The following is a 16,260-nucleotide window of genomic DNA, read 5'->3' on the forward strand; positions in this document are numbered from 1 at the left end:
GTTATTGGGAAAAAAATAAGCCTCAAAACATTGCAACTTTTTCTGAACATTTCGGCAGTTTATTCCACAAAAATAACTATAAAAAGCATAGATGACAAATAGAAAGTATTATAGTCCAACAGGAATGGAATTCTATCTTTTCATTGCTGAAATTGTGACAGTCATATTGAACATCATGACAAGGGTCGAGATGGAGTTAGCGTTTGCGCTCCATCAGTCTCTCTTTCAGCCTGTTGAGTCTGTTATCAATCATCATGCCTGATGAAAGGAACAAGCGTGTCGGGAGGACAAAGAGAAAACAAAACAAAACCGTCAAACCCAAGCACGGATAAGCAAACAAAGGCATAAGTGCCTCTTGATAGTCATTGAGTCATTGGAGGTGAGCGCCTTCAAAGCAAGCCAGGAAAACAAACAAGTGTGTGTGCGCTGTTCCGAAATGTGCCAATAGTCATTCAAGCCGTATCATTTCAACAGAAAGTCCACTATTGGTTAATAGGCGCCCAGGTGGAGAAGTATTTGTGGGGAAAGTTTACCAAAAAACTAAAAAAAATCACCTTTTTTTCTGCCTAAAAGCACCGTCATGCTGCATTTGCTTGGATATAAAGCGGTTGCAGTTTCGCAAGAGTGTTTGCCCACATAAGCTCAGCAGGATTTTGTTCATGGCAACACCGCACCAATGTAAAGTAGCCCCGAAACCTTGGCCGGACGCCATTGTGAATTTTAAGTGAGCGCTTTTCTGCTCTCCGGTGTCCCTGCACATCTCCCCTGTTTTCTTTTACGCTATGTCCCTTCCCAGGGTTGTGGGGGGACACTTTTTTTAATGTACAGTATATATTTATTTTTGGTGGACGTACACATATCACGGGGCCTCCTTTTCAGCGCCCGCCGGACTATATTTCCTATTTCCCGTGCGGTGGGTCAATCCCGCCCCCTGTCACCTAACAGCCCTATAAAAGACAGCAGAAGTGGGCCTGCCGATAAGAAGCTGGTCTCAAGACAAGCCATGCAGTTTAAAGTCCTCGTCAATGTGTTCTTGCTGCACCTCATAAACAATGGTGAGTATTGTGTCATCGCGCACCAGCTTCTCGCACCTTCACAAAGTCTGCATTGTTGCTTTCTTCGACTAAACCGTGCACCAATAGAGTAAAACCAGACATAATAATACTGATTTTGCCTCCAATAGAAGCATGTTTAATGATGATTGGATTGCTTGTGTGTAATACTTAAAATTATGTGTCCCGATCAGATATCTCCAACTAATAATGCTTTAGGGGATCGCACTTGTTGTGTGAAGACTCTTGAATTGTTTATTATCAGTAAATTGTGTATTGTTCTAATACATCTGTGCATCTGCCTGATGTTCTAACATTGCATTTGCCATGTTTTGTTTGATTGATTGATTGATTGATTGATTGATTGATTGATTGATTGATTGATTTATTGATTGATTGATTGATTGATTGATTGATTGAAATTGTTATTAGTAGATTGCACAGTTCAGTACATATTCCGTACAATTGACCACTAAATGGTAGCACCCTAATAAGTTTTTCAACTTGTTTAAGTCGGGGTCCACGATAATCAATTCATGGTAATTAATGGTTTGGTCAAGACGTTTGTGATGCACTCACAATCTGGATTCGACCCATAACATTGGAGTGTATGTAAACGGATTTGATACAGATCTTTTACTTGTCCTTGTTAGATTGTGTCGGTGCACCTAATGTTTTGACTGCAAAAGCAACATACTGTATTTTCAAGCCTGTCTGTAGTTTTGAGCGTGCATCCGCATTGGCATGTTACATACATACATGCTTACACACAATTTTACGAACTGTGTGTCTTTTTTCAAGAGGATTTACACACTTTTCCAAACACTACATTAAATGTTCTTAATTATCTAGATTATTTGCAAAATGACACACTTCGGTCAAAACATATGCCCATTCATCAAAATAAAGCAAGCATTTGTAAAAATGTAGTTTTATTGTCTTCTCACTCACACAGACTTCAAATGATAAGACACTATTGGAGTGAGTTACCCAGAACAGTGATAATTACAAAACACATTTCTAAAAAAATTATTTTACGATAAGAAAGCACATGTTTGGGGCATTTTGCCCCAGCTTTTTAGCATATGTGACGAATGATTACTGTAACTTGACAATATGTACTTGCACAAATCCATAGCAATCGTCATTGTTTACTTTGAAGTGGGCCTATACGTAAGAATATCCTGTAATCTATTCAAGAAGTGCTCAACATTGATGTTGGAAACTGAAAATATATATTTTTACCACGGTCAGGTAACGAAACAGTCATAGTCAATAATGACAAGCAGTACATATTAAAATCTGAGACAAATTTAAAAAAAATCCGGAGATAAATCAAAAAGACAGCATAGAGCAGTGGTTCTCAACCTTTTTTCAGTGATGTACCCGCTGTGAACATTTTTTTAATTCAAGTACCCCCTAATCAAAGCAAAACATTTTTGGTTGAAACAAAGATATAAAGAAGTAAAATACAGCACTATGTCATCAGTTTCTGATTTATTTAATTGTATAACAGTGCAAAATATTGCTCATTTGTAGTGGTCTTTCTTGAACTATTTGAAAAAAATATACGAAAATATCTAAAAACTTGCTGAAAAATAAACAAGTGATTCACGTATAAAGATATATAAACAAAGAAGTAATCATCAACTTAAAGTGCCCTCTTTGGAGATTGTAATAGAGATCCATCTGGATTCATGAACTTAATTCTAAACATTTCTTCACAAAAAAAGAAATCATTAACATCAATATTTATGGAACATGTACACAAAAAATCTAGCTGTCAACACTGAATATTGCATCGTTGCATTTCTTTTCACAGTTTATGAACTTACATTCATATTTTCTTGAAGTATTATTCAATAAATATATTTATAAAGGATTTTTCAATTGTTGCTATAATTGGGGTGGTATAGCTCGATTGGTAGAGCGGCCGTGCAAGCAACTAGAGGGTTGCATGTTCAATCCCCGCTTCCGCCATCCTAGTCACTGCCGTTGTGTCCTTGAGCAAGACACTTTACCCTCCTGCTCCCAGTGCCACCCACATTGGTTTAAATGTAAAAATTAGATATTGGGTTTCACTATGTAAAGCGCTTTGAGTCACTAGAGAAAATGCGCTATATAAATATAATTCACTTCACTAATAATGTTTTTTTTTTTAAATCTTACGTACCCCTTGGCATACCTTCAAGTACCCCCAGGGGTACGCGTACCCCCATTTGAGAACCCCTGGCATAGGGTATAGGCTACTTGTGCAGACTTAGGCAACAGAAATGTAATTTTCCTGAAGGAACTCTCCTGAAGGAATAAATAAAGTACTATCTAATCTAATCTAATCCAAGAAACTCGATAAAAGAGAGTACTCAAAAGCTCAGTTAGTGATTATAATCATCACCTGCTCGTCTAGCTGGATCTGGCCATAGTATCACATTCGCATCACATGTGCAAGATGGGAAAGTGTGTGTAAAGCATTGTGGGTAATATTTCGCAAAAACTGTGAAGCAGAGTCTATGCCTAATATTAGGCAAATCTGCAAAGTGGTTTTGTTTACTGGGTGTAGACTTTTTTTTTAACTGTGTTAAAATGTAAAATTTAGTGTGCAAGCAATTGGAAAAAAACTGTAACATAATTTTGAGCCCATTTGGTTGCAACAAGGCATTTTCACAGTGATAGAAAGTCCCGAGTTACATTTATTCCCAGTTTTTTGTGTGTATTTTTACTTGCATTTTCTTAAAATGTGGCTGTATTCTTACTTGATAATGTTTTTTTCAAAGTACTGTACTGAGTATCCATCCATTCATTTTCTACCGCTTGTCCATTACGGCAGTGTGCCGCGGCCCGGTACTGGTCTGTTAATCGATTGGTACCAGCCCGCACAAGAAACAATTAGTTATTTCCATTGTATTTATTATCTGAGCCCTAACTATGTTTTATTTTGAATAAAAAAAATATATTTTGAAATTGACTAGATTCTCTCGGTTATATCTTGGTCACTTGAGCGCCAAAATTTAACCCAGCTAGAAAAATGGGTAAAAAACAGACGTCTTTGGAAAGTTTCTTTGTGAAGGGGAAAAGGCACAGTGAAGAGAGAGAAGGACAACCCACAACTTCCAACAAAAAGAAAGCTTTTAATCGACAACACCAGGAGCCGTACTTGAAATATGGATTTTTCGCAACAAGTGAGCCGGAACCTTTAAAATCTACACAGGAAATACTAAAAAATCTTACTCGAACGCTTACTAACTTATTTACTTTATTTAAAGTGTTCTTTAATGAAGCAACAGCTTAATGGTGCCTTATTGCTGGTTCTTTGTATTTATATATATTGTACCGAGTAGGTAAAATATACATTTAATTGTTTAGACCTGACTTGTGGTTGGATATAATTTCTGCAAAGTAAATGTACTTGTACTCAAGTACAGTACATGGGTTTTAGTACTCTTTCCACCTCTGGCCCTTTCCTGCGAAGAATGGATAAAGTATCCATCTCTTTATCATTACCACAGGAAATTGGAGTTTTAAATATAGGATTTTCCACAGGGCTTCAATCTATTTGTGGCAGTGGTTGGTAGCGTGAGGCGAATGTGGGATTTGCATAATTGGGTGAAAAACATATGACACATTCATGCCAGGGTCTTGGGCTGCAACTAACGACTATTTTGATGGTCGATTAGTCATTGACTATTCAAGATTCAAGATTCAAGATTGTTTATTGTCATATGCACAGTTAAACAGTTTGCCGTACAATGAAAATCTTACTTTGCTAGTCCACCCTTCAACAAGTCACAGCTAAAAATAAAAAATAAAAAGTATAAACAAGGCACAGTAAGTAACATAATATTATTGCACATTCTGATTGACAGTCAACAGTATAACTATGTAGGTGACCTTGGGTCACAGCAGCAGTTAAAGTGTCTTTAGTGATTAAATGTGAAAGGTGTCTACAGTGATGGTTCACAGTTCGGGGTTGGTCAAGGTAGCTGTCTTTTGTTCAAAAAGACAAAAGTAAAGACGAGGAGGTGGGAGCTAGCATTCACAAGTTAGCATTCACAAGCCTGATGGCCTGTGGGTAGAAACTGTTTGTCTGTCTCGTAGTCCTAGATTTCAGGCTCCTGTATCGTCTGCCTGATGGTAGGAGGCTGAAGAGACTGTGTACTGTCCTTGATATTGTGTGCTCTCCTGGTGGCCCTGGTAGAGTACATGTCCTCTAGTGAGGGGAAGGCAACTCCTGATATGTACTGAACAGTTTTTAATCACTCGATGGAGTGTGTCCTTAGCAGTGCAGTTTCCATACCAGACCGTGATTGAGCTGGTAAGGACACTCTCAACCGTACTTCTATAGAAGTTGCTGAAAATTTTGGGTGGCATACCAAATTTTCTCAGCCTTCTCAGGAAGTACAGTCGCTGCTGGGCTTTCTTTATTGATTGTTGGGTGTTGTAATCCCGGGTGAGGTCCTCGCTGATGTGGGTCCCGAGAAATTTAAATGTTTTCACCCTGTCCATCTTTGTCACCCCATGTACAAAGGTGTGTACTGTGCATTCCTTCTCCGTGGGTCAATAATCATCTCTCTGGTCTTGTCTGTGTTCAAGGAGAGATTATTTTCCTGACACTAGGCCACCAGTTCCACTACCTCCCTTCTGTACGCTGCCTCAGCTGCCCCGGTGATCATTCCGACGACCGTAGTGTCATCTGCAAACTTGATGATAGTGGTGTTGTTCTGGGAGGCCACACAGTCGTTTGTGAAGAGGGTGTACAGAAGGGGGCTCAGCACGCAGCCTTGGGGGTCCCTATGCTTAGAACCTCTGTGCCTGATGTCTGGTTGCCGATTCTGACTGACTGGGGCCGTTTGTGAGAAGTTCAGGACCCAGTCACAGAGAGTTGGTGTTAGACCAACAGTGATGAGTTTAGCAGTGAGAGTTTGTGGTATGACTTTGGTAAAAGCAGAGCTGTAGTCGATGAATAATAGCCTGGCATAGGTGTCCTTGCCCTCTAAGCTGGTGAGGGTTGTGTGGATGACGGTGTTGACTGCATCCTCAGTGGACCGGTTCTGCTGATAGGTAAACTGTAGAGGGTCCAGTGTGTCTGGGATGGTCTTCTATCTATCTATCATCATGGTAGCCATTTGCTTTTTTTTTTTTATTCGGCTTGAGATAGTTTTAGGCATGTTCTAACTAACAATAAAGATGATTCAGAAATGTGTATTTGCATTTGAATTATGTATTGCAGGCAAAGTGACAATAGAAAACATCTACTAGTTTGTACTGTATGTAAACAAAGGACAGTAAAAGTAGCAGCAATAACAACAAGAGAAAAGAAAATAGCCTTTTATGATGATGATAATGATGTGTGGAGAAGGGTATATACTGTAGACAAAGTTAAGCTGCCAGACTGGATAAAATGATAGTTAAAATCAAACATATTTTTAAAATTCCGTCCCTCTCGAGAGTTACAGACTGCGCCCTTCAGATGCCCAACAACTTAAAAGCGTCCTGATTACAGATGTACTACCATGAAAAAAACGGTCCGCTGTGCAAATTGAGCTAATTATTTATATTTGATTGATTGATTGATTGATTGATTGATTGATTGATTGATTGATTGATTGATTGATTGATTGATTGATTGATTGATTGATTGATTGATTGATTGATTGATTGAGAAGTTTATTGACATCTTAAAGAATTTAATCCATGTAATGCATTAAAAAGGCCAAAAGGCTTGTTTCCATTGTGGTCTATTAAATATTCATCACATTTGATGGATTGAATAATAAAAGATATATAACCTGTAACATGTATATTAAAAAGTGGATAAATGATGGTGATTTGAAAAACAATATATCCAAAAAATTGGGGGGCGGGTATATACACTATGTACATGACACTATGCACATACAATAGAATAGAATAGAATAGAAAGTACTTTATTTATACCTGGGGAAATTCAGTACCACAGCTCGCTCACAATAAACAATAAACACTTAGGTATTTTTTACGTGTCTATTATACAGCATTATTCATATGTGAATAAGATAGATACACTGCGATGAGGTGGCGACTTGTCCAGGGTGTACGCCGCCTTCCGCCCAATCGTAGCTGAGATAGTCACAAGCGACCCCAAAGGGAATAAGCGGTAGAAAATGGACGGATGGATAATATTAATACAGTCTATTACACAGCATTATTCACAAGTGAATAATCCATCCATCCATTCATTTCTACCGCTTGTCCCTTTTGGGGTTGCGGTATGTGAATAATGTAAATATATATGACTATGCACATGTTGACTCCAAGAGTGTGCAAAACAGAATGAGAAAATATATATGCACTATAACCACGTATAAGCCTGCTCGATGCTTCGGAAAGTTGCTGGGGATCAATTTTGGTTCAGATCACGTAGAGGTTGAGCCGAGGCAGGATTATATGGCAGTTTTAAAATTTTAAAATCTAACTTACTGTTTCACTGGCAGATTTGTTTCAGCGGCCACAGCCAATTTTCTCTTCCCGCATGTTCTTTTCCATCCTTAAAAAATGTGGGATGACATGACCGACTATTATCAACAAATGGCGACAAATTTTATTAACAAATTTTGTCACTGTCAACAAGTCGTTAAAACCCAACCTTCTAGTTTTTGTATGGAAATCCTCTTTTTTTCCTTCTTTCATATAGCGTCTTTCCAATTTCATTTCTTCCTGGACTTTAGTCTCTAGTACTTCCGCTACTGCAGCCATCGGGATTCGCCCAACTATAGCCATTGGCAACACTTGGGGTGGCCAGCACGGAAAATTGCATTTTACGTGATTCAATCAAATCAACAATGTGAGACAGGGGGATGGACATAAAGACATCTTTACCAAAAACAGAAACTTTGAGTACTACATTTCCCAAACTATAGAGTGCACCATTATTTAAGCCGAACTCACCAAATTTCTGAATTAATAAATATCTTACACATATTAGCCGCACCTGACTATAAGCTACAGATACAGTATATCTGTACATATATGTGTATGAAAGACTTCTTAAATGTTTATTTCCAAACAGTGCTTGTCAAAATGGCTGATGAAACAAACTAGAAGTTATCGTCATGGACCCACTAGCTGCAGAAGCTAGCTCTCCAGTCAGCTAACAGACTCAATAACTCCACTGTGACATTTTGGTGAATTTACAGAACTGAAACAATGCAAAAAGAATGCCATTGTAAGTTAATAATACTAACACAGACACTTGTAAACATGTTAGCCTATTTGCTAATGCTAACAATGCTAGCTTGATTACATTACAATAGTGCGCACAGATATGTATCAAAACCGTCTTACAGACATCACACGTGACAATTTTGTAAGTCTAAATTGTTTTAGTTGTATTGTAAAACATACAAACTTAGAGAGATGAATAAGAAATATTTTGTAGCAGAAACGCTATGGCAAGCTACTCGAAAAATGTAGGAAACTAAGCTCGAACATACTCTTTATTAAATGTAGCTAAGATACAGGGGATGGCCCTGGCTAGTAAGGTATAACCTAACTTTATTCCACAAAGCATATAATCACAGTGAAGGATAAACTTAAAGTGCAGCTACTCAATAGAAGTGCCCTATAAAAGTAGGATTTGTATTTATTTATCTGATCACTGTCTCAGTTAATGCCCTGGGTTTATACAGGTCATAATATAATCTCAGTGAGAATCCATGTCTGAATACTTAATTGTTTTATTAAACCCCTATTTTTGGTTAAGAGACAGCATTTAGCTTTAATTCTGTAGAATGCCCCGTATACAAAAGAAGGGACACATGAAATATGTGACACTGATGTTGAGTAAGTTTTTATACAGTGTCATAATAAATTAATTCTTACTAAATTAGTAATAAATAATAATATATTTGTTTCCTAAATAAACTGTGAATAAAATTAAAGGGCAAATGAAAATACAGCTTCAGGAAACTTCCCTATGACTCTGGCTCCAGAATTATTCTGTTTCTTTGAGATTGTCATTACTGCCACAAGTGGTGAAACAGTGTATTACAACTGTGCACCAATGTGGCCCACACGGACCACAACTGAGAAACAAATATTTTTGGGGTGGTGTTCGGGGCCCAACAATGGGAACACTGCTGTAAACATAAAATTTTATGTAAAAAGTATTTTTATCCAGTTCTGATAGTTATTTAGCTACAATTATTTACCTTAAAGCAGGGGTCACCAACGCGGTGCCCGCGGGCACCAGGTAGCCCGTAAGGACCAGATGAATCGCCCGCTGGCTGTCCTGTTCTAAAAATATCTCAAATACAGTAGCAGCACTTACCAGTGAGCTGCTACTATTTTTTAAATTCTATTTATTTACTAGCAAGCTGGTCTCGCTTTGCTCGACATTTTTAAGTCTATTAGAGACAAAACTCAAATAGAATTTGAAAATCCAAAAAATTATTTTAAAGACTTGGTCTTCACTTGGTTAAATAAATTCAATTATTTGTTTTACTTTGCTTCTTATAACTTTCAGAAAGACAGTTTTAGAGAAAAAATACACATATACCTTTTTACCTCTTAAATTCCTTCCTCCTCTTTCCTGACAATTTAAATCAATGTTCAAGTAAATGTATTATTTTTAGTTGTAAAGAATAATAAATACATTTTAATTTAATTCTTCATTTTAGCTTCTGTTTTTTTCAACGAAGAATATTTGTAAAATATTTCTTCAAACTTATTATGATAAAAATAAAAAAATAAACAATTTCTGGCAAATTTAGAAAATCTGCAGAATCAAATTTAAAATTTTTGTTCTGGAAAATCTAGAAAAAATTATGATTTGTCTTTGTTAGAAATATAGCTTGGTCCAATTTGTTATATATTCTAACAAAGTGCAGATTGGATTCTAACCATTTAAAACATGTCATCGGAAATATATATTTATTGTGAGAAATCATTAAGATGATCAGTGTTTCCACAAAGATAAATATCATTAATTATTAATAATAACATAGAATTAAAGATAAATTGAGCAAATAGGCTATTTCTGGCAATTTATGTAAGTGTGTATCAAACTGGTAGCCCTTCGCATTAATCAGTACCCAAGAGGTAGCTCTTGTTTTCAAAAAGGTTGGTGATCCCTGCCTTAAAGAGTAAAAGTCAAAATAATTGAACAAATATTCAACAACAGAATGGACAAATTTATAAATAAAAGTGATATACTTGTCGATAACCAATATATATACAAATACAAAATTTCTACATTGAGGGCATTAAGCAAAAAAAAACGGAGGAGATATAAAATAACGCTACAGATGGAAAACAGTGTGCAGCGGCAGAATTTATGCCTCTAACAAAAACATTTGACACAATAAATCATAATATCTTAATCAACAAATTAGAACGGTATGGCATCAGAAAGTTTCAAACTGGATAAGAAGCTACTTTACCAACAGGAAGCAATACGTGAACGTACGCGAACAAAGGTCTACAACTCTAAATATATCTTGTGGTGTACCCCAGGGATCAATACCGGGACCAAAATTGTTCAAACTTTATATAAACATTTGTAAAGTTACAAAAGGCATAAAGTTTGTATTATTTGCAGACGACACAACTGTGCTTTGTTCAGAAGAGACTACCCACAAGCTGATACAGATAATTAAATTAGAAATTGACAAATTAAAGAGATGGTTTGACAAAAACAGACTATCTTTGAGAATCCAAAAACTAAAATAATGTTATTCAGTCGACCAAAAGAACAAAGTCAAACACAAATAAAAATAGTCATTTAAAAAGTTTTTTAAAAATTGAATTTTGGGGTGTAATATTAGATGAGAAAATGAACTGGAAATCTCATATATAGAATAAACAACATAATATGTGCAATAAATATTTTGATAATGAGCAGAGCTAATTATGCTCTGGAACACAAATCACTCCATATTCTTGACTGCTCGCTAGTGTTATCATATTTAAGTTGTTTTGCAGAAATATGGGGAAATAACTACAAAAGTACACTTCATAGTTAATTCATTAAAAGGTCAGTTAGAATAACCCATAAAGTTGGATGAAGAGAACATGTAAATCCCTTTTTATTGCTACTTTTGCACACAGCTAAAATCGTGCAGAAAGCAAACTATAACCTGCTGTACAAGAATTTACGACAATTCTTCTTAACAAAAGAGACCAAATATAATATCGGAGAAAAAAATGTTTTCTCTAAACATTTGCATGCACGTACAACACTTAAGACATTTAGTATATCAGTATGTATGATTAAGATATGGAATGGATAAAGCAAATAAGTCAAAAAATCATAAATCGGAAATTTTACAAACTCAAAGTGTTTACAAAGTACAAGAAAGAGGAATTAAAATTGATTAAAAAAAATGTGAACCTGATTGATGAATGACACATAATACATCACACTTTCAGTAAATTACATGAATCATTTTGTAAATTGACTATGTAATAATGTGAACTTTTTTAACATGTTCATTCATTGCTTATGTTTTTAAGATTTAAAAAATGAAGTAAACAAGTGTGTCAGAAATCATTTTCCAGACAGTAAAGGGGTAGGATTAAATAAGATTTGCTTCTTCCTACTCCTTTCGGACATGTTAGAATGTCAAAACTATAAACATGTAACAAAAACATTCCTTGCTCTTTATCAGTAAAATGTTATTTAGAAACTCGTTGACAATAGCAAATATCTGTCGATTAATTTTTATAACCAACATTGTCGATTAAGTCGACTAACATTTAAAGACAAAAAATTAGACTTACTAACTGGTAGAGGGCACAGTGGTTAATGATACTGACTTGCGATGTTACAGAACATAGGATGGTATCCCGTCTAGCGCATTGTGTTTACCGCATTTTTTGATTTAGATGACAACAATTAGTGATTGAAAAGAAAACTCCTTATTTTTATCATTCTTTCTGAGAAATGTCCCATATTTTAAATTGGACAAGTTGACAGATATGCCCTCGCCTCCAAAAGACTGTTGACTAGATTTGCCTCTTTTTTTTTCTTTTTTTTTGCAAAATTCATTTTCATGAACTTTTCTCTATACCAGAAAACCATTGTGCTCAACGCATTGTGCACATTTGCTGATTAAATATTTGCGGTCAACAAAACCATGTCAAACACGTGTCCTTTTAAAAGAAATTAAAAAAAAATTGTCCTGTCACATTTAGTTGCCACTCACCTGGTTTATTTCCCCACTCACAGTTAGGTGACGTAAACACTTAAAAAACTTTTCCACAGCTGCCTGCTTTACAAACTTGTCGACAGGTATTTATTGTGCTAGTTACTAATTAAACTCACCGCCAGGCAGAGCAAATGACTTTTTTTATTCACTCAAGAGTACTTATTAGTGACTCATAAGCTGGTGTGAAAAGAAAGAAGTTGTTGTTGTTTATACACGTTCACACTTTATAAGGTACACGATGTCATGACATTTAACACAAAAGATGTATCAACAACACCTTAATAATAATAATTGGCTTTGACAGACTCTGTCAGAAAGCAGTGCTTCAAAACAGATTTTGACAACATTTTAAGCCCATTAGTCAGCTTGACTTGAAATGTCTCAGACTGCCTAATGCACTGTACAAAACGGTCACTGCATTTTTAGTGTGGTTATTCCTACCACCATGGAATGTTATACACACTTTTAGGTGGCTGAAAACCACACATATATTTTAGGCAAGATTAGGAAAAAAACATGGGCGCCATTAAGCAAAACGTAATTATTACATTAATTGTTCATAAATCACTTTTGGAAGATACATAAATGTAAGGGGTGTCCCGATCGATATTGATGTCAGAGATCGGTCCGATATTAACAAAAGAAACAACTGCCGGATGATATCAGCTTGCATCTAAAATCTCTGGTATAAGCTGCGATACAAACATTCATGCACCGTGATTACTTGTACAAAGCTGGACAGCAAGTGAACATCCCAATACATATATTTGGTATGTTCTTGTATTTTACTAAAGAAATTCATAAAAAGGTAAACTATACTGTAGGCTACTAAGAGCCAGAAGCTACTTTTCTCTCTGGCACTCACCGAGGGTGGACGCTCCCCTTTCCTCTCCCTTATCTCTCCTGCTTGCTTCCTTGTTTTGTCTTGTCTTAACTTTCTTGTTGCCTCTTTTTTGCACTGCTCTCCAAATCTAAACATTGGAATTATTTAACTGGCCTCAACAAAATTGACAAGATCTTGGGTTTGGGGGAACCTGCTGTCGTGACGAAGCGGTTGTTGCTGGACACACGACGGACTCTTGGGAGAAGAAGGAGGGCCGCGTGCCTGGCGACCCTTTTCTGGCGACGACGTGAAAATATCCACCTATTCGGAATTATGACAACAGGACATCCACTGATTGGAGTGAGCGTTGCTTTGGTTTGTCGACAAATTGGAAGTTGCTGGCAGTCTTCAAAGTACCCCAAAGCTGCCACAAATGATTGGAGGATGCGGGAAGAACTGTGGATTACATCGGACTGTCTACCCCGCAGTTTTTGAGGACCAGTCATAGACAATTTTAGAGTGAAAAGCAAATTTTATTTTCACTCGCATACAAATCATTTTAACTTGGATTGTTTCCCCCTGGCTTCGAGACTCTCCCAAAGATTGCTGCAACGAAGACACAACAAACTACCTTTTTTGTCTCTCATGGACACACACCTGTTGTTGTGAACTTTGGACTAGCGACGGCAAACACATCAAGGCCGCGGAACAGAGACACACTATGGGCTTATATATACACACACACACACACACACACACTTCCACAAAAAAATATACGCCACACATACACCCCCCCCCCCCCCCCCCCCCCCGTCCCCGTCCCCGTCCCCCTAATCCAACGCCTTCAACGCAAATCCGTAGGGGTAATGAATGGATTGTCAGCGCCTGAGAGCTGCGACCTACCACCATGACCTTGAACTACCTTCCTCTGTTGCTAGATATCTCGAGATGTATGTTGTAATATGTATATGTGCTTTGCTATGGAGGTTTTTTCTCACTCTGAACTGGGCCCCCTTAGGAGCCCAGTCTGGATTGTATTTTTTTTACTCATCCTTCCCCAGCGTTTACCTTTTTCCCATCTTTTAAGGGGCGCCTTATGGCGACCCATCAGCGTTCTTGTTCTGTAACCCTGTACACTGGTTGTTTCTCTAATCTTGAACAGGTTTGTGCTGAAAACAAAGTTTCGTTGTACTTGTTGCAATGACAATTAAGACCTACCTACCTACCTACCTACCTACCTACCTACCTACTTTACACAACAGCTTAGCACAATAGAGCACACAAGCTACACGTATGTAGTAAGTGTCCTTAACTGAACCATACTGCAGTCTTAACCATTTGTCAATATAAACAAGTAGAGATGTCCGATAATGGCTTTTTTTACCGATATCCGATATTCCGATATTGTCCAACTCTTAATTACCGATTCCGATATCAACCGATACAGATATATACAGTTGTGGAATTAACTCATTCTTATCCCAAATTTTTATGTGATGCATTAAACAATGTAACAATGTTTTCCAAAATAAATCAACACAAGTTATGGAAAAAAAATGCCAACATGGCACTGCAATATTTATTATTGAAGTCACAAAGAGCATTATTTTTTTCAACATACCTCAAAACAGCAGTTTGGAATTTGGAACATGCTCTCCCTGAGATAGCCTATGAGGAGGCTGAGGTGGGCAGAGTTGAGGAGCGGGTGGTTGCGGGGTCGAGGTGGGGTGGGGGTGTATATTGTAGCGTCCCGGAAGAGTTAGTGCTGCAAGGGTTTCTGGGTATTTGTTCTGTTGTGTTTGTGTTGTGTTATGGTGCGGATGTTCTCCCGAATGTGTTTGGTGTGGGTTCACTGTGTCGCGCATATTTGTAACAGTGTTGCAGTTGTTTATATGGCCACCCTCAGTGTGACCTGTATGGCTGTTGATTAAGTATGCCTTGCATTCACTTGTGTGTGTGAAAAATCCGTAGATATTATGTGACTGGACCGGTACGCATAGGAAGTGCCTTTAAGGTTTATTGGTACTCTGTACCTCCTCTTAAGTCCATACCGACGTTTTAAAAAAGTCACAAATTTTACTTTTGAAACCGATACCGATAATTTTCGATATTACATTTTAAAGCATTTATCAGCCGATAATATCAGCAGTCCGATGTTATAGTAAATCCTAATAAACAAGTATAAAATAATTATAATTGCATATAACTTACAGATACAAAGTCTCCGAAGCAAAAGCATATTAAAAAGTATCCAGTAATAAATGTGTCCGCAATCATTTAACGTACTGCGTCATGAATTATTGTGACCACTAGGTGTCAACAAAAACAAATTAATGCTACACATCAAAATAAACTGTCATCTGAAATAATTGTTGTTTTTCATACTGTTGTTCTCTGTGTCATTTCAGTTGATGAAGCATTTTTAACATTCCACTCTACAAAGTAGTAAAATATCGCATTGGACTAATATCGGTCCCGTGATCGAGACACCTCTGATATATATAATGCTTGTATGCTAGCATGTCTTACAAAACATTTTAAACACAGATAACGGGGAACACTGCCAATGTTATTTACAGCTATGTAAAAAAAAAAAAGAAATCCCATTATTATAAAACTCAGGCATGGCTCAGCTGGTCGAGCAGTTGTGCCAGCAGCTTGAGGGTTTCTGGTTCTATTCCAGCTTCCGCCGTCAGTGTGTATAATGTAAAGCACTTTGGTAACGTTTCAGGTAAAGTAAAGCGCTATATAAATATAGACTATTTACAGACCATACTAAAGTTGTAAGTATAGTACTGCGATACTAATGAATCATAGTCGGTACTAAACCGCCTCTAAAAAGTACCGGTCCCCCACCCATCGTCACGCCGTGTGATGCAGAACGGCAGTGCACAACCACGGAGTACTTACAAGCAGACACAGTGTGTATGTTATGATCCGATGTCCAGATCATACCCATATTCTAGTTTTTGTTTCCATTTCGGTATCACTCTGTTGTTTGACGTCCTTATTTCATGTTTGCTTTGTCACCATAGTTGTTTATTAGTTCCACCTGCTACTCCCGGTTCCCGCACACCTGTTACTATTGATTGCTACCTTACTTAAGCTCGCCCCTTTTCGTTGTTCTGCCTGGGATCCTAATTTGCCTTCGTGCAACAGTGACGACTGATTTAGATAGATTAGATAGTACTTTATTTATTCC

At 37.1% G+C, this 16,260-nt stretch overlaps 1 protein-coding gene across 2 annotated transcripts in view; it reads left to right on the top strand.

Annotated features, from left to right (window-relative positions):
• The first annotated feature begins 921 nt into the window (after positions 1 to 921).
• Positions 922 to 16,260, top strand: part of si:ch211-180a12.2 (uncharacterized) — a 54,746-nt gene continuing 39,407 nt past the window's right edge. For both annotated transcript variants that reach the window (XM_061909424.1, XM_061909425.1), the window contains exon 1: positions 922 to 1,055. In XM_061909424.1, coding sequence (XP_061765408.1) covers positions 1,004 to 1,055 — 52 coding nt within the window. In that variant the 5' untranslated portion in view covers positions 922 to 1,003. The remainder of the gene's footprint in view (positions 1,056 to 16,260) is intronic.

Source organism: Nerophis ophidion, linkage group LG08 (genome assembly GCF_033978795.1).
Source record: "Nerophis ophidion isolate RoL-2023_Sa linkage group LG08, RoL_Noph_v1.0, whole genome shotgun sequence".
NCBI lineage: Eukaryota > Metazoa > Chordata > Actinopteri > Syngnathiformes > Syngnathidae > Nerophis > Nerophis ophidion.